We start from the raw sequence: 23,505 nt of genomic DNA on the forward strand, positions 1-23,505 counted from the left end.
AGGGGTGCTTCACACATAGCGAGATCGCTACCGAAATCGCTGCTACGGCACGGTTTTGGTGACGCAACAGTGACCTCATTAGCGATCTCGCTGTGTGTGACACTGAGCAGCGATCTGGCCCCTGCTGCGAGATCGCTGCTCGTTACACACAGCCCTGGTTCGTTTTCTTCAAAGCCGCTCTCCCGCTGTGACACACAGATCGCTGTGTGTGACAGCGAGAGAGCGACGAAATGAAGCGAGCAGGGAGCAGGAGCCGGCATCTGACAGCTGTGGTAAGCTGTAACCAGGGTAAACATCGGGTAACCAAGGTGGTTACCCGATATTTACCTTAGTTACCAGCCTCCGCAGCTCTCACGCTGCCTGTGCTGCCGGCTCCGGCTCTCTGCACATGTAGCTGCAGTACACATCGGGTTAATTAACCTGATGTGTACTGTAGCTAGGAGAGCAAGGAGCCAGCGCTAAGCAGTGCGCGCGGCTCCCTGCTCTCGCGGTTATGATCGCTGCTTCGGCTGCTGTGTTTGACAGCTCAGCAGCGATCATAACAGCGACTTACAAGGTCGCTGTTACGTCACAGAAAATGGTGACGTAACAGCGACCTCGTTGTCGCTGTCGCTTAGTGTGAACCAGCCCTAACTCCCCTGAGACTAGTGGCAGACCTAATTAGCATAGGGACAGCGAGTTAAATATTCATTTTAGTGAACAGAGTTAAACATACTGTATATATTCCGCTAGGGCTGGAAGGCATAGGGGACCTGACAGGTTCTCTTTAACTCTTCGTCAAAACAGCAGCAAAGGCTTAAAGGAGTTGTCCAGCAAAAACAAGTCATCACCTACCCACAAAATAGGTGCTAACTTGATGAGCCCCACTGATTGGTTGAACTTGGAGCTTTTATACCATTAGAATGCAATAGCAGTGTGCATGCTCAACATGCTGCTTCATTCATTCCTTATGGAATTCCCGAGCTCCTTAGAGAATGAATGGAGCGCCAGGTGCGCGTCTGACCCATTGCTCTATTTTGTTTGTAATGAGAATAAAAAGTTCCCCGTCAGGAACTTTTTGTTGGTGAAGCTCCTAACGGTCAGACACCGACTAATCAGCAAGTTACCACTTAGTAGTAAATACCTGAACATATTTTGTTAGAACTATAGCTCGATTCATTAAGGCTAGCGATTTTCTCACCGGTTTTCATGAGGGGGTGTGTAGGAGTCAGATGCTCCCGATTCATTAGGAGCGTCCATAACTGGAGCGAGATTTCTGGAGAATATAATGCTACAGCTGGTTATGCATTAGGCAAACTGTGGCATAATGCCTCCATTGCACTCATGTCCCTGCACAGTTCCCTCCATTTTGTCGTAAAAGAAACTGATGTGGATACGGGAAAAGTCCAAATTGTGCAAAAAGATTTGCAACATTTCAAAGCGATTTATGCATAATGCTGGCAAAATTGCTCTGATGAATTAGGGTATCTTGTGTTGTGGAGTCCATCTATAACAGGTGTCCGCAACCTGTAGCTATGGAGCCCCATGTGGCTTGTGGCACTGTGATGTGCTGCTTGTGGTTGTCTGCCAGCTGGTGACTTGTGTGTGATCCCACACAGAAGAGCAGATCTGAATGGGGGGTTAGGTAGGAACCCCGTGATCTTAGTATACTGTTTCGGTGTGATTTCTGCTGGAAAGATTTATCTGTCATTATACCTGTAATTGGGTGCTATGGGTGTCACTACTGTGATTGGGCAGGAGCTGGATGTGGCTTGCGACTCTCTCAGACCTAAATGTGGCCCTCAAGGTCAGAAAGGTTGGAGACCACTTCTCTATAACCTCCAAGAAAAGTATGAATGAATAAATTAACAACAGGGTGTTACTATTCCCTTTGCCAAACAGGGGTGTCGCAACACAATCCGACACTGTCTGCACTGATTGGACAGTGAGTGTGCAGAAACACCCCCCCCAACTCGTAACACCCAGTTGTCAATTTATTAAAATATTTCAAGGCAGGAAAACAGAGGAACAACACTGATTTTATAATATTATCCTGAATTGTTATTTCATGGCAAATTACAATACTCACAAAATCGGAAGTATTAGAACAGGTGACAGAGCCTTTTTAAGATTGTTGGTTGAGAGAGTGCATTAGGGAAAGTCACATGGTTTCCTTTTAATAATATTAACAGAACAGGAAAATTAGTTCACACATTGAAGTCAATGGACTGCTAAATATGCAAATCACGTAGTACAAGTGTTAAAAGGAATCGGTCAGCAGATTTGGCCCCCATAAACTGCAGCCACCATTCTAGAATACTGTATATAAGAGCCCAGGTCGCTCTGTATAACATAAAAAATATTACTATTATACTCACCTAGGGCGTAGTCCTATCCAATGGGTGTCGCTGCTCTCCGGTCCGGTGACTCCTCTCTGCGGCGATCGCGGTCCTCCTTCTACCCAACCACGTGTGGATAATGTGTCCTAGGTCATCCACACAGGACAAGGATAAAATACGGAAAAAACATCTGTGCCAATAAGAATAAACCACCCTGCATTGCTCTTATTTGAAAGTAACTCTTTATTGGCACAGCAGCAAGGACATTTTTTCCACTTTTTATCCTTATTTTTTCTTACTTCCGCCTTTGGCATGTGTAGTCTGCAGCAGCTGATATATGCTTTAACACTGGTTGTGTGTCACACAACCATCCCAGGTGAGTGGTTTTCATTAACCCTTACTGGTATTATCCTGGTAAGACCCTATATGCGCTTTTCATATACACAGGATTTTTTACTATCCACACAGGATGACATTGCGGTCCTGCACAGGCGCATTAGATCTGTTCAGCTGAGGGCAAATCATAGTATTGTAATGCGCATGCGCAGGCGGTCTTTGACCTTTCCCTGCTCCTGCGCAGTACAGCACTTTGATCTACCCTCAGCAGTTGACATGAAAGGGCACCTGTACAGGAGCGCAATGCCGGCCTGTTTGGATAAAAAAACGACATGTAATCCAAACTGGGCTGGATAGAAGAAGGACGGCGATCGCCGCAGAGAAGGTGCCTGACCGGGGAGCAGCATCGCCCATCAGACCAGATCGCCCCCTGAGTATTATAAAAGCTTTTTACTTTATACAGAATGGCCTCGGCTCTTATATACAGTATTCTAGAATGCTGTACATAAGGGCTCACTGGTGGTGGCCACAGGTCATAGAGGCCAAATTTGGTGACAGGTTCCCTTTGATTTCTTCTTAGCAGAAATTGGATGAGCCACCCCTAAAAAATTGTGATGGTAGTCATGTTGCTAATCAAATGGCTTTCCCACATAACTTTTATACAGTTATTAAACTTTTTTTTTTCTTTTTAAAATAACGACAACTTAGGGATTTTATTATACATGTTTATTTCAGCAGGCTTACTTACTTGATAAAACTGTGGTAAGGAATATATAGTCTGAGAAGGAGATCAGGCCACATTCACCCAAAGTGTAGAAAATACTGTCCTCATCAGCAAACTTCTCTCGCTCTTGAGAAATTTTCTATAAAATGGACATAAAAGCATTAGAAACTAATACAAATCTGGGCCAGTCCTGGGTTGTTACAATGGATAATTATATAATATTAGGTTTCAAAGCTTTCAATGGAAATATAAAACAATAAATGTACCCCAGACTTTATAAACACTAGTCAGGGTCCCATTTTGGTAAGTAAAGAAACAAACGTAATGAAATATAATAGGGGCGTCAATGTAATTCTAAAGAATTAGGACAAGACGTAGAAAGCTCTGAAAACTAGGGAAGAACTAAGTCCTGAAACTCTGACAGAGACTACTTGAAGACTAACAAACATAGAGATATAGACATCTGTAGAACAAACCACACTTCATATACAAGAAAGGAGGTCTATAAAAGAAATCAAAAAGTATCTTGCAAACGTAAATGGAAAAAAGTCATGCAACTGCCAGAGCGGGAAATGTTTATACATCACAAGCACGGAGGAATCCAGTAGATGAACACAAAACAGAAACACCATCACATTAGGGTCCAGTCCATAAACTGGTTACCTCTGTCTAGCGGAGATCCAATCATATACAAGATAAAGGAAAGAAAATTGGTTAAACATGAACACATAGAATTATGACATAATCAGCAACGATGCAGAAATCCAGGCGGCTGGACCCAAGAAATTCTCAAAGCCTGCAGCTGTCTGGGCCAGATGGCGCAGTTACTCTGGGGAATGTGTTGCTACCTCTAAACTGAGTGATGTTATCGCGGTGCGGACAGGGAATTCCAGAGATAACATGTGCATATGATATATGAGAACAGACCCTGATACACCTCTAATCACTTTTAGTAAATTACCCTGGGCTGTGTGATACACTGTTAACGGAGTACAAATTTGAGTTCGGTTTTCTCCAAGTACGTAATCTAGATGCTAGAAATAAAAAACAATGGCGGATACTCCCAACACAAAACTTCAATTTTTACCCAATTATTTAATGACAACAAGGAATGAAGGAAAGGGATATCAAACCATGAAAGGGTCATATTGATGGCAGATGCAAAGGAGGAAAAAGTGCAAGCCTTTGAGATGTGTATGTTTCACCACTTGGAGTCCATTTATACTTATCTATTACTAGGAAATTATAATTAATAGTTTTGCTGGTGTCATGGATCCCTGAGGACCTTATATATGAGTAATGAAAAACGAGAAGGTGTTCAAGTAGCAGGGACATTAGTATTGGACTCTGATCAAATTAGGCTTGAACCATTCACTTGTGTATCAATTCAGACATAATCATAAGCCTTTATTCATTCAACAAAGACTATTAAAAAAAAAAAAAAAAAAAGGTCCCTTGTGTCTGGAATACATCAGTGTACTCTTCTTTTTAGCTGCAAAGAATATCATAGTAGAGTCAAAAGGTCAATGTACGTCACTGTCCTCCTATTCAGCGGCATACATTGGAGGTATATGTCAGACAATACTCCAGACTTGTGTTTTAAGGGGTTGTCCTCAACTTGAAAAACCCTTCTCAATCACTATATTCCCCCACATAAAATAAAATCAGCCTCTACTTGCCTCCATCAGACGATGTAGGCACTGGATCTCTAGAGGCCCGCGAGACTTTATGTCATGTGAGTCCTGCAGTCAATCAACGTCCCCTTCACTCTCACTTCCTTCAGAAGTGACATATGGAAGAAGTGAGTGCTGCTGCTAACTGACATCTGGAGAAAGTCAGCGATGTCCAACGCCTACATTGCTGGAATGATGCATGCACCAAAGGGGACTACAGGCTGTTATTTTATGCAGGGAATTATAGTGATTGAGAGGGGTTAGTCCAAGTAGTAGACAACTTTAAGGAACACTTAGTGGGGGTTCTCTCACAAATGCCATTCAGGAATCAACTGCTCCCCTGCTTGCTTGGTGGCTGTATGCTCCTCATTGATAGACAGTGGCATAGTTGTGCCGCTAGCCTGAACTATACACTCTGATGCTGCTATAAGAGGCAGCTTTGCTGTTTCTGCATTTTGGCAGATCGGATAGCTGGTTCATGCTAGCTTCAGAAAAAGTACTTACAAGCTCTATTTCAAATTAGTCAGAAGCCTAGAAATAATAGGCCCTACATTCTCCCTCCACTCATATATTAAATGCCAAGAAGGATAAAATTCAATATAGTAGTATGCACACGGTCCAGCAAGTAATATCTACATAAGTAATATTAGCTATGGCACTCACCGAAATAGCTCACCTGATGCTTCTTCTAGAAGAAGAGTCATGTGAGACACAAACCGGCCACCGTGCTGTAGCTCGTTCCTGTCTATGTATTTATTGATGGAATAAAATTTGGATTTTATTTTCGGTAAGTGCCAAATCTATTACTACTATTCTGGATAGTATACTCTATTTGAAACTAGTCTGCAGAGATGGCCATAACTGATGCCAAGGAGTAGCAAACAAAATGACAAATTATTAGAATTTTAAGATTCGAAAACAATTTTTAATAAGTAAATTGCAAAGTTTTTTTAACCCATTTAATGAGATTAAACCTTTAAAAATTTTCAATACATGAAACCGTAAGCTAATGTCATTGTTTGTAAAAATTACACCTTAAAATCATATTGAATTATCTATCAATAATGATTTCTGTATACGACATAGCGCAATACCAAGGCCCTGAGTCGTCTACATTCCCGTTCTCAGAAACACTGGTCAGTGTCCATATAGATGTGTATCACTAGCTCACAAAGAACCGATAAGAGAAAATATATATAATACAATCCATTCATATTTTCAGTGAAGAGAGAGTGAAAATTAATAACTATTATGACAATGACTCTGTATGAGTAACTTTTTTATGCCTGTATATATAATGGCTCTGTTCAGAATTTGGTCTCCGGTCATTTCTGTAGTGTTATAAAAAGAACATGAAATAGATTGTTGTAGTGATTATTCGTAGGATCCATTGTGTATGGACAGGGTAGTTACAAGTGATTGGTGAAGGGAGACTTGTTTCTCACTGTGATGTGGTTATAAAAGAAGTTAGCACAAATCAACCATTATCGCTAATAAACAACGAGAGCGATGTTCTAACTGAAGAGTGTAGGTGTAAAGAATGGCGCAGCAGTAAATGAGCCGAGCTCGGTGTGCTCCCAATCATTACTGAAGAAGGCAGGTTGTAAGGTATAGCCGGTGTCATTCTACAGGGCTAATTTCAGGCAGGAACTGGAAAACTTGTAAAGCTCTTCATTGAATGGACCATGACATAGTGAATTTCTAATGAAAACTCATTATCTTTGCCAACAGTATGGTTGCCTTATTAATATTTTTTCAATATTTATCATGTTGGCAAGATAATAAATCATTTGTGTCACGCACAGCAATGTCATTTTCTTTCCAATTCGTTTACTAACTAAAAAAGCAGATGGATCGTCAACATATTTCTCAATATTTAAAGGGTATCCTACGTCCAAGAAATAGAGCTTTTTTGAATTGTACAAAAAGTTAAGTTAGGCCGGTATCACAAGTCAATTTGTTTTTTTTTGTTTTTTTTGTACGTCCGCTATTCATTATTTTTGTTGATAGATCATAGGGATGGATCAGGCTCACAGATTCCATTTAAAACATGTGAGAAGCTGAGTAAAGGTACTGTCACACATAACGAGATCGCTAGCGAGATCGCAACTGAGTCACCGTTTTGGTGATGCAGTAGCGATCCCGTTAGCGATCTCGTTATGTGTGACACTTACCAGCGATCAGGCCCCTGCTGTGAGATCGCTGGTCGTTGCTGAATGGTCCAGGTCATTTTCTTCAAAGGTGATCTCCTGCTGGGCAGGACATATCGCTGTGCTTGACACTGTGTGACAGGGCCACAGTGACTGCTGAGATCGTTATACAGGTCGCTACTGCGACCTGTATTGTTCCTGCATCGCTGGTAAGATCTGACTGTGTGACATCTCACCTGCGACCTCCCAGCGACTTACCTGCGATCCCTATCAGGTCGCATCGTTTTCGGGATCGCTGGTAAGTCGTTGTGTGTGACTGGGCCTTAACTATCTAAGGTATACAATAATGTTGTTCCTTGAAAGATTATGTAATCTATACCTTTGTTCATGAAATCTGTTGCTCCATTACTGAAAAAACCTGTTGGTCCACTACTAAACCGTTCGTGAGCTATCAGTCAAGCAGAGGAAGGTGGGGCTGGCCGGGGACTAGAGCCAGAGAGGCAGACGCTTGGGAAGAGCTTTGATCACACCCAGAGCACTTAAGCCACATTTGATATAAAATTAAAACCGTCATTTTCCAGAGATGAAGCAAAATAATGCACAAAAAAGGTATAGTTGGCAGTCTGATCGTCCGTGGTCTGACATCCCGCACCCACACTGATCAGCTGTGATCGGTCCCGACGGCGGCAGCAGGCAGCCGGATATGCTAAGTTCCGGATCTACCCCGTCTTCTGATAGTCGGGTACAGTGCATTCGCTTCCCATTGAAATCAATAGGAGGCAGATGTGCAGTACCCAGCTGCGAACATTATCAGAAGAGTGGGCATAACTGAGCATTTTCAGTTGCCTGATGCCGCCCCCAAGAACTCCTGATCGTCGGGAGTCCCGGGTGTCGGATCCCGGCCAATCAGACATTTATGATCTAAATCAAGGATGCACTACTAAGGTTAAAGTAGTGGACAAACTCTTAAATGATCGATTAGCGATCTTTAACTAATGTGAATAATCATTAAGGATTATATAGTCACTGTCACTGTGTATTGCAAATATAAAAATGGCTATTTTTGAGCACATACATTATGTTATACTATAACATATTGTTTAATCAGACAGATAAAGTGTACATGGTGACAAAATCTTGTGTATGCTTAAGGGTTTCTGTGTGTTTGTCTTGAATATACAGGCAGACAATATACCATTGTAGGAGAATCCTTATGATTTACTTTAGTTCAACATTCTGATGTTTTATGGGTTTGCTATATACACAGACAGACAATATATCCATTTACCTAACTCAAATACCTGATGTGTAATCTTGGGAGATTTGAATGCTGTGGGTTTATTACCCCATTGTCTGATGTGTGGTGTATCTTTGATTCATCTATGCCCAATGACTGGCCATCAAAGGGCATGGATCAATAAGACTACAACACATTAACTTTAAGGCTTGTAATATTGTTCAAGCCTCTATTTAAGATCAGATAAAGTATAGCACACACAGAAGCTCGTGTTTCCTGTACCGAGACGTCCGGTCAGTGTTGGGATTTCCGGGAGTTCTCTGTCCTTGGTGTGCTTCTCTGATTCTTAATTTTCCAGGCAGATGATGTTCAAAACTCCTTGGTGATGTAAGTATTTAACTGTACTTAACCTTTGTATGTTCAATATACAAAAGTGTACGCAATATCATACTTTTCCTTTAAGTTTGTATTTCATATTAACCTTTATAATAAAATTACTTATTTGCCTTCTTTAAAGCCGTATCTGAACCTTAGTGCTAAAAATATAGCAAAACACACTGCCAGCAATACACCAGCCATTACTTGCCCAGTGAGATCTATCATGTAGGACATTTTTCAACAATTTAAACAGTCAAATGTTTTCATCTGCATTATAGAAACCATCATTTACCAGCCAAATGTTCATTTAAGGGGGATTTCCATTATATTTTTTTTTATGTCCATGTGCTTTCACTGGGGGGAAAAAAGTAAAATACGAGGTGCAGCGATGCCTCTCTGCCACTGCTCCCAGTCGTTCACCACAGGTTGCATAACTATATCCCCCATGGTGGTTCCTAAGGACAGTAATTGGCAGCTGCGATCACCTGCATTGTAGTGAAGATGTCTACAAGAGGGCACTCCCTCCATCTGGAGAATGTCAGGTTTAATCACAGAAGATAAGACTTCTCTACCAGATCAACTATTAATGGAGCTGGTTACAGTGTGAACCTGTTGATGGTCTAAAATGGGCTTATATGCTTTTTTTTTTTTAAGAAAATAAGCAATTATGTAAATGTATAAAGTTCTATTCTTAAGGCCCTGTCACACACAGAGATAACTCTGCGGCAGATCTGTGGTTGCAGTGAAATTGTGGACAATTAGTGCCAGGTTTGTGGCTGTGTACAAATGGAACAATAGGTCCATGATTTCACTGCAACCACAGATCTGCCAAAGATTTATCTCTGTGTGTGATGGGGCCTTAAGTGTTTGGTTCAGGGGATCAACAATTGGGATTAAAATGGAAAAATAAGCTCTTTGGTGGTGGACTGAATCATGAATATAACCCTAACCCTTTCATGAATTTAACCTAAGGAAATGATAGAAGTTTCTTTTTTTCAACCGTATTAAAAATGTGACCACTGCAGCCAGGTACAGACTGGAAACAGTAGTGGAGAAGAATCACTGTACCTGCAAATGTATGTGATATTTTTCTTAAACACGAGCCTTTGAATAATATATTTTATTACAAAAAGAAACCTTTAAAAGGTGTTGGAGTAGGATGATTATTAAGCTGGAGCGTTCCACTCAAAGCACTATGTGAGTTAAAACACTTTTTTATATATCAGAGCCGTGCTCCCAGGTATGTGTGATACAGCTCTTTTTAGTTGAAACACAGGTTTCAGTCTGCAGCCTGTAGTGACACTAAGGGGGGCTTTATACGTTGCAACATCGCTTCCGAAATATCGTCGGGGTCACGTCGCATATCCGGCACATCCGGCGCCGGTAGCGACATCGCAACGTGTAAATCCTAGGTGCGACGATAAACGATCGCAAAAGCGTCGAAAATCTTTGATCTGTGTAGCATCGTTCATTTCCATAATGTCGGGTCGACCGCAGGTACGATGTTCTATGTCGTTCCTGTAGCTCCACACATTGCTGTGTGTAAACACGCAGGAGCGACAAACATCTCCTTACCTGCATCCCGACAGCAATGCGGAAGGAAGAAGATGACCGGGATGTTACGTCCCGCCCATCTCCGCCCCTCCACTTCTATTGGCCGGCCGATTAGTGACGTCGCGGTGACGTCGAATGCACCTCCCCCTTGAAGGAGGGATATTTTGGCAGTCACAGCGACGTCGCCAAGCAGGTATGTGCGCGTAAAGCTGCCGTAGCGATAATGTTCGCTACGGCAGCAATCACCACATATCCCATGTGCGACGGGGCGGGTACTATCACGCTGGACATCGCTAGCCGATGCTAGCGATGTCGCAACGTGTAAAGAACCCCTAAGACTGGCTGTAGTCTGAAATATTTTAGGGACTTAGTTTATCAGACATTACAGTGGTTCTTTGAGAAGTAGAAAAAATGATCAAAAAACTTAAATCTACTTAAATCTGTGGTGCTTAGGGAACTTATCATAAGAAAAATATAAAAAATAACCCTATCCACCAGCATGTAAAGAAAACATTTACCTTGTATGAATTTGCACTAAAACAGAACTGATTGATTCAAGTAAAAATTTCACTGATGGAGGAAACTTAAAAAAAAATAAAATGGAAATTTTGCAAATCAGTTTCAGTCCATTTTAACTGAAAACATTTCCTTTAACTATAAAATAAAGCAGTCTGCGGTGCGATCCGATCTGGTTAAAAGTCGTCTTCTGCTTTCTTTTTTACAAAATACATCAAGGGAATTGTTTGTCAGTGTTTCCATCTGTTTCATGCTTTCATCTGCCATCCTATGTTTATAATAGGCTGAAAAAAAAATTATTAATCCAGATGTAACAGAACTGTATCCTGAATTGACTGATGTGGACTTTACCCTTGAAACTACATGATGCCACTAAAGCTTGAAAAATACATAATTAAGTTAGAATATTTCCTATCAGGTAGACAGATGAGAAATAAGTGGATTTTTATTTAAGCCCCTAAATAGAACATAACTGTATTTGTGATTCATGTCTAGTTTGTCTGTGGCCATGCATTTCATTTACAATAGATTGGCTGGTAAAGTTTTATCTTGATACATCAGTTAGTGAAAGTTACGAGAGCTTTGAGGACGGCTCCGAATAACAAGCATTTCAACAGATTCTCTTAACAATGGCTGGAGTTGCACGGGAATCCGATCCAATCAGTTTCATTATTGCTCAGGCTATTTGTTGTAAGCCAAGAGAAGCGGCCATAACAAAGGAGCAGGTTATCACTATTTGAATTACATGAAAGCCTTTGATCCGCGGCTTTCCTACAGATTTAAAAGGAGGCTTACAGTTTCAAATGGTACAAAGATAGTACAGCAGAATTTTCAATATGCAGCGGCAGACGTTTCCCTCAGTGCTTGCTTCCAGACTCTCATATCGTGCACATATTTGGATTTATTTTTACATCAAACATATTATTAACTCTTTTATATGGAGCCTATTTGCTAATCTGTTGTTTTTTTTTACATAACAATGGGAAAAAAGACTCACAAGCTGGCACCCACGGATCATAATTGGGCTGAATACCATAAGAGCAAGCAGTTCAGAGTGTTTTTCAACTCGATTATATTAATGGCCACATAGATATGTGGGCAGAAGTGCTGTTAACTATGATACTGTTTGCAATAGACCCTAAAGGCCGCTTTACACGCTGCAACATCGCTAGCCGATGCTAGCGATGTCGAGCGTGATAGCACCCGCCCCCATTGTTTGGCCGATATGTGGTGATCGCTGCCGTAGCGAACATTATCGCTACGGCAGCGTCACAGGCACATACCTGCTCTGCGATGTCGCTGTGACCGGCAAACCGCCTCATTTCTAAGGGGGCGGTTTGTTCAGCGTCACGGCGACTTCACTAGGCGGCCGCCCAATCAAAGCGGAGGGGCGGAGATGAGCTGGACGAACATCCCGCCCACCTCCTTCCTTTCTCATTGCTGGCGGGACGCAGGTAAGGAGAGGTTCCTCGTTCCTGTGGTGTCACATGTAGCGATGTGTGCTGCCACAGGAACAACGAACAACATTGTTACTGCAGCAGCAACGATATTTGGGAAGAGGGGGGATGTCACCGATTAGCGATTTTGAACGTTTTTGCAACGATTCAAAATCGCTAATAGGTGTCACACGCAACGACATCGCTAACGCGGCCGGATGTGCGTCAAATTTCGTGACCCCAACGAGATCGCTTGAGTGATCTTGTAGCGTGTAAAGCCACTGTTAGAGGCCACAATTTTTTGCAGAAGGGCAGTTTTACCAGCCATTATTAATCAGCATGGCAGCATAATATTTGGCTACATGGTTGTTTATTGGTCAGTGATGTCACTTGAAGCTCATGGGCCCCAATGCAAAAGCTACAATGGGGTACCCAATTATTGCAAGTCTTTAATAGCATAAGTCTGTTTCTGTAGGCCACGTGGATTTTTGGGGCTCCCTAGGCTCCAGGTGAAATTACAAGTCCCGCACTTATTGTAATTATGCCCCTTCCCTTGGTTGACACTCCTTGTGACTTATTCGGCAACATATTTTTCTATAGCCTGCACTTCAGCTTTAAATTTCAATAAGCTTTATTTATAAAAAATATTAGACATTTCTTAAAGCGATTCTTAAAAGGAATCTGTCACTAGGTTTTTAACAGCATACCGTAGGGGCAGAGATCCTGATTCCAGCGATATGTCACTTACTGGGCTGATTAGTGTAGTTTTGATTAAATCACTGTTTAATCAGCAGTAGATTATCATTAGGAGGACAACTTGGCATGCTGCCAGGTAGTCCAGCATATTCATGAGCTCTGTGTAACTGCTAGATCTGCAGCAGAGAAAACATTGGATTTTATCAAAATGACAGCAAACAGCTCACTAAGTGACACATTGCTGGAATCAGGGTTCTGTCTACATTATGCTGGGGGAGCAAAAACCTGGTGACAGATTCCCTTTAAGGAGATCATTAACAAGGATGTACCTATCCATTGAGGTTTATCTTTCATTAACCCCCTATATTTTGCCAGGATATGTAGCTTCTTTCGACTGGGTGACAAAAGCAATAAATTCCAAAAGGACTGCTGGTTACTGCTCTGATTATATCAAGTAGGCTTAACAGGCTAATACAGCACATCCCAGCACTGTGGATGAAGTCCTTTCATAGGCAGTAAAAACTGACTGACCTTTCTACATTTCAAATAGATACATCTTTTCATAAGGCAGCAAGACTGACCTTAAGATCTGGAATTATGGGCAAAAGATATATATGAGGTGATTGTATACCGTAATCAGGTCCACAAGTGATGTGGACTCAGAATTGCTTTGCTGTGAAATGTAAACTTTCTGCACTTATAATTATTAGTGATGAGTGAGCACCACCGTGGTCGGGTCTCGTAACTAGCAGTTGGATGCTCGAATGGGTGCAACTTGAGTACCCGAGTATAATGGAAGGCAATGGAGAACTCAAGCATTATTCTGGCAGATCTTTGGGAAAAAGCAGTTCCCCATTGACTTCCATTATATTCGCTACACGAGTCGAGCCCGTCCGGGTGTCCAGCTGCTCATCACAAGTACCCAGTACCCAAGCATGGTGGTGCTCGCTTATCACTAATAATCATCATTCAACAAAACTATAGATATAGCAGCTGTATTGCACTGTGCAGCCCGGGTGTTACTTGGACACTGTGCCTCATGTTCTTTAGATGTAATCAATGACGGCTATGTTCTCTTAGCACCTGCAAGGCACAGAGAACGTTGGCAGAAGAATAAGACTGAAAATTAAAAATAATCTGTTATAGCAGTCATTATAAAAATAGGACTTTGAACACTTTCATGTCCACAAATGTTCTTTACTGAAACAATCAGTAATTAAGTCATATAGAAACAGTAAGAAACGAGACCAAGTCAATTAAAATCCATGAGCAAAGTGTTGTATTCGTCAACCCAGGATTTCAGCAAAAGGACTGATTTTCATTGTGGTATACTAAGAGTTTGAGTTTATGTCCACAGTGTTTTCAAATGGAGAAGCCAACGTGTTTAAAGAGAAATCCACATCAGAAACTTTTCTTTGAAAAAGCTTTTATGAACATCCATGTGGATTTACCATTGAGGATTCAAAAAGCTTAAAAATTGACATTAAAGATTACGTGAACATATTTTTCGGACTATAAAGGGCACTTTACATGCTGCAATATCGCTATCGATATCGCTAGCAAGCGTACCCGCCCCCGTCGGTTGTGCGTCACGGGCAAATCGCTGCCCGTGGCGCACAACATCACATGTCCCAGTCACACGGACTTGCCTGCTTAGCGACGTCGCTGTTGCCGGCGAACCGCCTCCTTTCTAAGGGGGCGGTTCGTGCGGCGTCACAGCGAAGTCACTAAGCGGCCCCCCAATAGAAGCGGAGGGGCGGAGATGAGCGGGCAGAACATGCCGCCCACCTCCTTCCTTCCTTCTTTTCCGGTGGACGCAGGTTGGATGATGTTCGTCGTTCCTGCGGTGTCACACACAGCGATGTGTGGTGACGCAGCAACGACGAACAACCAGCAGCATGCACCACCAACGATATTATGAAAAGGAGCGACGTGTCAACGATTTTTGCCGTTTTTGCGATTGTTGATAGTGGCGCCTAGCTGTCACACGCTGCGATGTCGCTTACGACGCCGGATGTGCGTCACAACCACCGTGACCCCGACGATATATCAGTAGCGATGTCGCAGCGTGTAAAGCTTGGACAATAAGAAATAGGAAAAAAATAATATTGAAACTATCCTTGTGATGTGAAAATTTGGAGGGGATAATGTCACTAATATTGGTGGTCTACGATGTGTGCTCTTTTCTTGGTGCTCTAGGGTAGAAAAGAGGGGTAATAATTTATTCCAAATTGGTACAAGTATATCATGACGTTTGTTCCAAACAAAAACATTGACATAAGATACTAATAGAGTTTACTTTGATTGTACCGAGGAATATAAGGAGTACAAGTCCATTTATTGTGGACTCAGCTATGTGGCTGGCGTCTTATACGTGTAATGTCTTTCATTTATGCCTCAAACTCCTTATTCACAATTTAGCCAGCTGTACACTTTAATAGAAGTTATTCTGACATTATAATGGATGCCTATTGTAGATTTTATATCAAGCCGTCCTGTGCTAGACTGATTCTCTGTGCCCTTTATGGCCAAACAAACGTGATCAACCAAGGACGGCATCATATATGTATCCTATATGGTGCATAGAGTAACATGTGGAAATGCAGGAGATCGGCTTTGTCTGGGAGCCTGAGCCAAGTGCAAATAAACTTCAGCCAGTGCGCCAAAGATCCATTCTAGTAAACCCCATATGGACATAAGCTATCCCTAACATGCTACATGCTCAGCTCAGTCTCTCCTGCTCAGCGTTATTTAGAGAGAGAACTGTGCAGCAACTTAGTTACCTTAGCGATGGGATGCCAGCGCTCATGAATGTTCTGCCTGATGATTAAAGGAAACAGTCAGGGAAGTCTGGCATGGCTGACCATACTGCCTGCATACTATAAGACGCACAGAAATTTTAGCAAGATGTCATCTTGCTTAAAAATGAGTCATAGTCAGAACAAAATGGTAACTAAACTGATGAGACATTATCATCTGCCGTGGATGACCACAACAAATCTAATCCAATTTTTTATTTTGTTTACGAAAATGATGACACATTCATTGGCTGTGCTTAGCCATACCCCATCCCTGCTAGCTCTGTCCTCTTTCTAAAAAGTTGGAGAAGCTGCTTGAGATTGGCATTAAAAGGCCAAAAGTTTCAAATAATTTCACACAACAGATTCGTTTTGCAAAAATGCTTCAACATTTCAAGCATTTTTACACCTGAAAACTAAAACAACTTGATGTATTTGAGTCACAAGAATCTAAACTAGGTTTAATTGGGTTCTTTAGGTCTTGGCTAAGGGACTCAATGATCAATAAATAGGAATGACTGGTCAGAAACAGTCCGTGGACTGACATGTTGTTTCTGAATAAGATTAACCCCAATCCAAAAAATTGATAATTGCACATTTTCAGTGTGCTCATTACATAGTCTGTGTTGCTAGAGGCAAAGAGGTCATTTAGACAACCGGAGAAACTGCCCAAAACGAGCACCGTTTGACGAGGAAGTCAACCAGCACTTGCTTACCTTGGTTCACATGTAAGGCCGAGTTCCCACAATGAGTTTTTGTTATTGCGAATTTGTGCCGTGCAAACAACACAGTATCTTACAATTCCAATAAAGTGGATGGGATTTAGAAAAACATCAGGTCCACCGTGTTATTTTGTTGTTGAAACCTTGCGTAAAATGACTAATGGTGCATTTTTTAAATCCGCAACATGTCAATCTCTCATGTGGGTGCATTTTGTATGCAGATTTGCCCCATGGAATTGCATTAGATGAGGATAATCAACAGATAAAAATCAAATGTGTGCTAAATATATATAAACTACATAGGACTATATCAATAAAGTTTTGTCATAGCCAAATACCAGTATATATCAAAAACAAAACAGCTTTACAAACATGACATACCAAAAAGAAAAACAAAAAACATTGTAAAAAAAGCGTTAAAAACACGTAAACCCCCCCCACACACAATAAAAAAATGCAATTAACCAAATTTACCTAATTTGTGGTCATGATTAAGAGCTTTTTTGTTTGAAACACATTGACGTTTCCTTATTCTGCCCCAACATGCTTATATAGCGGACTTCTAATCTACATAATAAACTTCTAATGTTTATTATTGCGGCTGCTGGATCTCCCATCTTTCATTTATGGTTGGTCACCTGGGACCCAGACCAGGATATCCGAGCACCGCACCCTTTATTCCCTTTCCGGTGAGCTGTACTACTCGCTCTTCCACGGTCTAATTCTTAGGTTCCCCTTCCTGAGAAAGATTTTCCATTATTGTCCACCGCAAATCCTCTATTTACTGATGGGAATGTGCCGAACAATAATTTTTATGTCCACATAATAAAAGGCGGTCAAGCTACAAACGAGATTGTTATTTGATGAGCGGGCAGGTGAACAATGGCCGATGATCGGGAACAAACACTCGTATGAACATTTGTTCAGGTGATCAAATATTGAACGAGGAGAAAACTATTTGTATCTTCTTGTTTCACGAGTTGCAGACACCATCATCCAACTGAAATAAACTGCACGTTCCTTGGGATCAGGAGATCATGAAGAGTTACAGGAAACAAATCTGAAAATTCAAAAACTTGTCCAGAATCATTTCTTACATGAAATAAAGGCTGTACTGCTCATAGAATACATGTCTCGGCTCATTTTCTTCATTCTGTTCTTGTATACCCCAAATCTCCATTTTTTTTGTTTTCGTAGCTAGTTCTTCGTGCTTACCATTTGGGTTTACCTATATTGTGACTCACTGTAAGTTTGGTTTAGATATTAAATTACAATTTCCATTGGTGCGATTGGAATATCTTCAAAAAATGAATTAGATGAAAACGTCTTAAATACCATATAGAATAGATTACGTACATAGGTTACTACACAATAAAGGATTGTAGGACATTGAGCTTTGACTGTTTGCAGGGACAGTGAACGTTATAAAATGAACAGTTAAGTAGTTTTTGGGTTAAAACATTTCTGAAAATGTTTAGAGTTAAACAGAAAAAAATAAAACCAATGCACATCCATCCCATGCAACCACACCAGACTTTGGTGACTACATAACACAAGCCAAAGATGCATCATTCAAGAAGCGTTAAATTGCTTCTCTTAAGCAGTCACATAGTAATTTTTACAGAACTGATCAATATGGCATTAATAATAAACAAGGCTTACATTTTTGATAGGACTTATTTTATCTCACATCATAGACATGAAGAAACACTGCCTTTAGTCACTGCTTAAGAGTTTGTTAACTCATTCAATTCTTAACAGTAGTTCCCTTTCCAGTCCTTAGCCAATATAGGGGCTATATGAGGGGTTAATAACCTACAAATCACCTATAGTGCCATTTTTAACCTTATTTGCATTCTCATGGTTGACAGTTGATAAATGCGGTAGGGCCATATTTACCAGTTACCCCTTTATTCTTTGTTCTCTCATCTTCGCTTCAATGATGGCTCAAAAGGAGGTTACAGAGCTCCACACTAAATACGGGGGATAATGTACAATGGTCTGCGATGTTCTCTGTGTTGTCCTTCACAGTGAGCACTGTATATGGATGTACTGGATATGTGTAGGACATACTGGAAATATAAGAATAAAAGGTGGTAGCTACTGGCATATAATTCTGTTGCCAAGGGTCATGATATGTAGTGTGTCTAACATGCCCTGGCACCAGTCCGAAGAGGTAACAGACCTGAGAATGGGTACATAGTAAGTCCAATCCTATATCTGAAAATGTGCCAGGAAGTTGTGGTTAAACTATGAGAATAGATGCCCACTGGCTGATCTGCTATTGACTCATACAAGTCTGTCTATGGCTAGGTTTCGTTTTTTTGTTTTATCTTTAAGTCTGTACAACTTGGATTTACTCATGAGCTGTATGTGCAATTTTATTCCCTAAAACAGCGGCCATCCCAAGTTTAATTTGTATGGAGGCGTGCTGCAATTCACTCCGCAGCACGTGGCCCGGGTGCTGCTATTCACAGAAAGACCAGTGCTCCAGCCACTTCATATTCAGGATGACTTGTAATAGCCCCACCAATCAAAAGGTGATGACATCCCTTTATATAGGATAGGAAAACTTTTAAAAAGGAATTAACATGATGTGACAAATAAGGGTGGAACGAAAATACGACACAAAAAAGTATCCAGCACTCTGGATGCCTAATTCCCTAAAATCCAAAGTGTAATGTATGATGTTTCGGTTTTAAAGGGACCCCCCGGAGTTTCGGTCTTAAAGGGACCCTTGCGGAGGTTCGTCACGCGCACTACTTCAGTTTGAAGCCATCCCGAGTACACCCTGCTTCATAGTGCGCATGGCCGAAACTCCGGGGTTATGCGCACTGAGCCGAAATCCAGTGTTGGGCAGCGATGGCAGCGGAGAGGTGAGTGAGATCATCCTCTGACACTGTGCATTCATTAGCATTTTAGCACGTCCACAGGGATGTGCTAACATGCTAATGGGGCCGACCAGCAAGGGAAGCAACACCCTTGGGACTAGTCCCAGAGCTAATTAGCATACGATAAAAGATCTTTATAAATACTTTTTCTAAGATCCCTTTACCTATGCTAGTGTATACAGGGACGGTTAGGCAGGGATTAGCAATATGCACCCAGAACTGCTCGTGGTTCTGGGTGCATATTGGACCTGACAGGTTCCTTTTAAACAATAGACCTCCATCAGAAACGTGAATAGTGAATAGCCCAAAGGGAAGTGGATAATAATGGATGCAATGATCTTAATGGGATTGTCCACGACTAGGACTACCCCTTCTGATTCCACGTTTCCTCCAGGTAAAAAGATAAAATCTACACTCACCTATCATACCGGGGACCTTCCAGCGGTGTCTAGGCTCACGGTGCCAAGGCTCACGTGGGGTTGTGACGTCACAAGAGCCCCTTGTCCAATGCGTACCAGATTCCTTCTCTCCGCCTTCAGACCAAAACTAGCCATCAACAGGAAATGAGCTCAGCTGCAGTGTTCACTTCCTGTTGATTAACTTGTTTGGGTTGAAGACGGGGAGACAGAAGTCGGTGCTCATTGGATGTGGGGCTCGCGTGATGTCACCACCCCACATGAGTCCCGTCATTGTGAGCCCAGACACCGCTAGAAGGGCGCCACTACGGGAGGTGAATATAGGCTTTATTATTTTATCTGAGGGAAAGATGTTGAAACAGAAGGGGTTGTCCTAGTAGTGGACAACCCCTTTAATTGTAATAACAATAGCCATAATACTTTGCGCCATTGCATCCATTCTTATCTACTTCCCTTTACACTATTCACAATTAACCTGTCTGATGAAGATCTAATATTTAAGACTGAAATATCACACATTACACTTTGGATTGTAAGGCATAACTGAAATATCCCTCTGCAATTTACAGAGTGCCAGATTTGTTTCATGAAGTTGCATTTCCCGAATGGGACCTTATCAGAGCACATAAATTCCAAAAGTGCCGTATTTCATAGTTTATAAAACAAACCAATATGAAGAATCCAATAATTCTCAAATACCTTACACGACTAAATCTACAGCTATTTTTTATAATAAATGTATATATAAATGTATAGACTGTTGAAGAAAGAATATTTGTCCAGATAAATCTGTAAAGGTCTGTAAATCTAACTAGACGTGTATATCTATCTGATCTATAAAACATGCGCATACAGACATCTTTAGAAGAAGAGAAGAATTCTAAAATATGTCAAGACTGGGCAGTATGCCCACAAAGAAGAAGAAAATCTCTATCGCTCGCAATCTCACCCTTGGCCATCTATGATTTTATGTTACTTTACCCTAGAGACTTTTGGACTGGAAAGGGAAATTTACATTCTGGACCTTGCAATGTAAGCAGTTATCCATCACCATCACACTTCCAGCCCTGCCTGTAATTCAAGAACCGCATTCTATAGCAATTCAATCGGAGCAAGCTTTTCAAACCCCAGGCAAAATGAGGCAGGCATGCACAGAGTAACCCCACTGGAAAAGCAGAAAAAGTTTAGCGTAGACTAAAAGTAGTCAATACTACATGGTCACATGGTCCACCCCTGGAGTTGGCTATGGCTGCTTCTCCTAACACAACCCTGTGTGCCAGGAACACAGCCTATAAATTATTATGCTCCCTTTCACTTAGCTGCCATGTTCTCCAACGTTTTGCCAGGATAACACAGTATTTACCAATAGGGGTTCCATAGAATACAACTACAGCAAGTGTCACTGTTACAATAGGGAAAGCAACCGATTTCAACGTGCTCCAAAGAAAAACTTAAAGGGAACCTGTCATCATAAATTTAGCTTGAAACCTAAAAGTTTCCCCCTCTACAGCTCCTGGGCTGCATTCTAGCAAGGTTCCTGTACTTTTTGTGGCCCCTTTTAAACCAAATTAAATACTTTATAAACTTGTACCTTTTGCTATGTAAATTTTGTAAATCGTCCATGGGGGCGGGCTCTCTGTTGACCGTTGCTGTTCCTCCAGCAGATTTACGCCGCCCCCCAACGCTGATTTTCATATCTCAGGACGCCGCCCCTGGGCGCCCGTGGTCCCGCGCATGCACTGTGCGACTGTAGCGGGACTGTGCACTGTGTGCACGTGTGACCGCTGGTGACGTTTGGCGCAGGCACGAGGTTATGGGACTCGTGTGAGTGTCATCAGCAAGTGCCGCCCATAACCTCGTGACCGCACTTTCCCCTCTTCCTCCAGCGTTCTGCGCAAGCGCTTGCTGGCCACATGACCCGACGTCACCTCTTTCCCATCTTGCCCTGCTGCAGGGTAAGATGGGAAGGAGGTGACGTCAGGTCATTTGGCCGGCGAGCTCTTGCGCAGAACGCTGGAGGCAGTGGGGGAAAGCACGTCCACGAGATTATGGGCGGGCACTTGCGATGCAATCACAGCGCCGCCCATAATCTCGTGCTTGTGACACACGTCACCAGCGATCCTGGCGTGGGCGGCACCTCGGGCGCAGTGGGCGGCGTCCTGATGGATGAAATGGAGCGTGGGGGGACGGCGTCAATGTGCTGGAGGATTAGCAACGGTCAGCAGAGAGCCCGCCCCCATGGACGATTTACAAAATTTACATAGCAAAAGATACAAGTTTATAAAGTATTTAATTTGGTTTAAAAGAGGCCACAAAAAGTACAGGAACCTTGCTAGAATGCAGCCGAGGAGCTGCAGAGGGGGAAACTTTTAGGTTTCAAGCTAAATTTCTGATGACAGGTTCCCTTTAATATTTGTGCTAAATTATAGCACTGGACAAGGGTTATATAACGCTTTATTCATCTCCAGATCAAGTCTGTTTGGGGTAGAAATGACAAACATTCTCCAGGACAGGATACAATACTTACAGGAATTCCCCTGCAGTAATAAAGTTGGGAATTTCAGACACGGTCTTATAAGATTAAGAACGTTTTCTTTCCAGCTACTGGTTCCTGCAATATGTTACTTATACAATATGTGGACATAGTGTGCATAATAATGCCTCTGTGTAGGGGGTACAGAAGGCAGGATATAAGAACAAGGGCCTACAGATAAAAGGTTTTAAGGCTCAAAACATCAACCTCAATGCGTTTGGGCCACTACCTTTTTATTGATGGTTTATTCTTAGGATAGGCCATCAAAATCTGATTGTTGGGAAGTGAATTGGTGTGAATCTGCTGTTTTCAGCTGCTGCCACTATAAAAGTGATGGAGCTGCCATATTACGGCATCTTACAAGAATTTCCGATCAACCCTGGCGCTGGTATAGATACATACATACCCACACAACAGGTGAGTTAAGTATTGAACACATCACCAATTTTCTAAATAAATATATTTCTAAAAGCTGGTATTGACATTAATTTCTTACAAAGTGTCAGTAACAACCCATCCAATCCTCACAGGCAAAGACCATACATGTCCATGGTCATGGTGTGGGGTTGGTTTAAGCATACGGCACTGGCAAACTTCATATAATGGAAGAAAGGATGAATGGACAAATGTACTGAGACATTCTTGCTAAAAATCTGCTGCCATCTACCAGGATGATGAAGATGAAACAAGGGTGAAAATTTCAGCAAGACACTGATCCCAAACACACAACCAAAGAAACGCTCAATTGATTTCAGAGAAAGAAAATAAAGCTGCTAGAATGGCCCAGCCAATAACCTGACCTGAATCCAATAGAAGTTCATAGAAGGAGCCCACGGAACCTTCAGGATTTTAAGAGTATTTGTGTGGAAGAATGGGCCAAAATTACACCTGAGCAATCAATCCATGTGTCTAGTTTCTCCAAACACAAGGCGTCTTGAAGCGGTCATCAGAAAGAAAGGCTTTTCTACGAAGTATTAAATAAATTTTAGTAAGAGTGTTCAGGACTGGGACAAGGGGTAGGAAGGGTAGGCACCCACCTAGGGTGCTCCTTTTTGCTTTCCAGAAGGGGGTGCATTTTGGGAAAAAAAGGAAACTTTCATTGCTGAATGCCTGCAGCCGCCCAACTG

General features: G+C 41.9%; 1 protein-coding gene across 1 annotated transcript in view; it reads right to left on the reverse strand.

Annotated features, from left to right (window-relative positions):
* MICU1 (mitochondrial calcium uptake 1) overlaps window positions 1-23,505 on the reverse strand; it is a 399,405-nt gene that overhangs the window by 241,642 nt on the left and 134,258 nt on the right. The window contains exon 6 of the mRNA XM_075348939.1: window positions 3,403-3,517. Within this exon, the coding sequence (XP_075205054.1) occupies window positions 3,403-3,517 (115 nt within the window). The remainder of the gene's footprint in view (window positions 1-3,402; window positions 3,518-23,505) is intronic.

The sequence above is a fragment of the Anomaloglossus baeobatrachus genome, chromosome 5 (genome assembly GCF_048569485.1).
Source record: "Anomaloglossus baeobatrachus isolate aAnoBae1 chromosome 5, aAnoBae1.hap1, whole genome shotgun sequence".
In the NCBI taxonomy this organism is placed as follows: Eukaryota; Metazoa; Chordata; class Amphibia; order Anura; family Aromobatidae; genus Anomaloglossus; species Anomaloglossus baeobatrachus.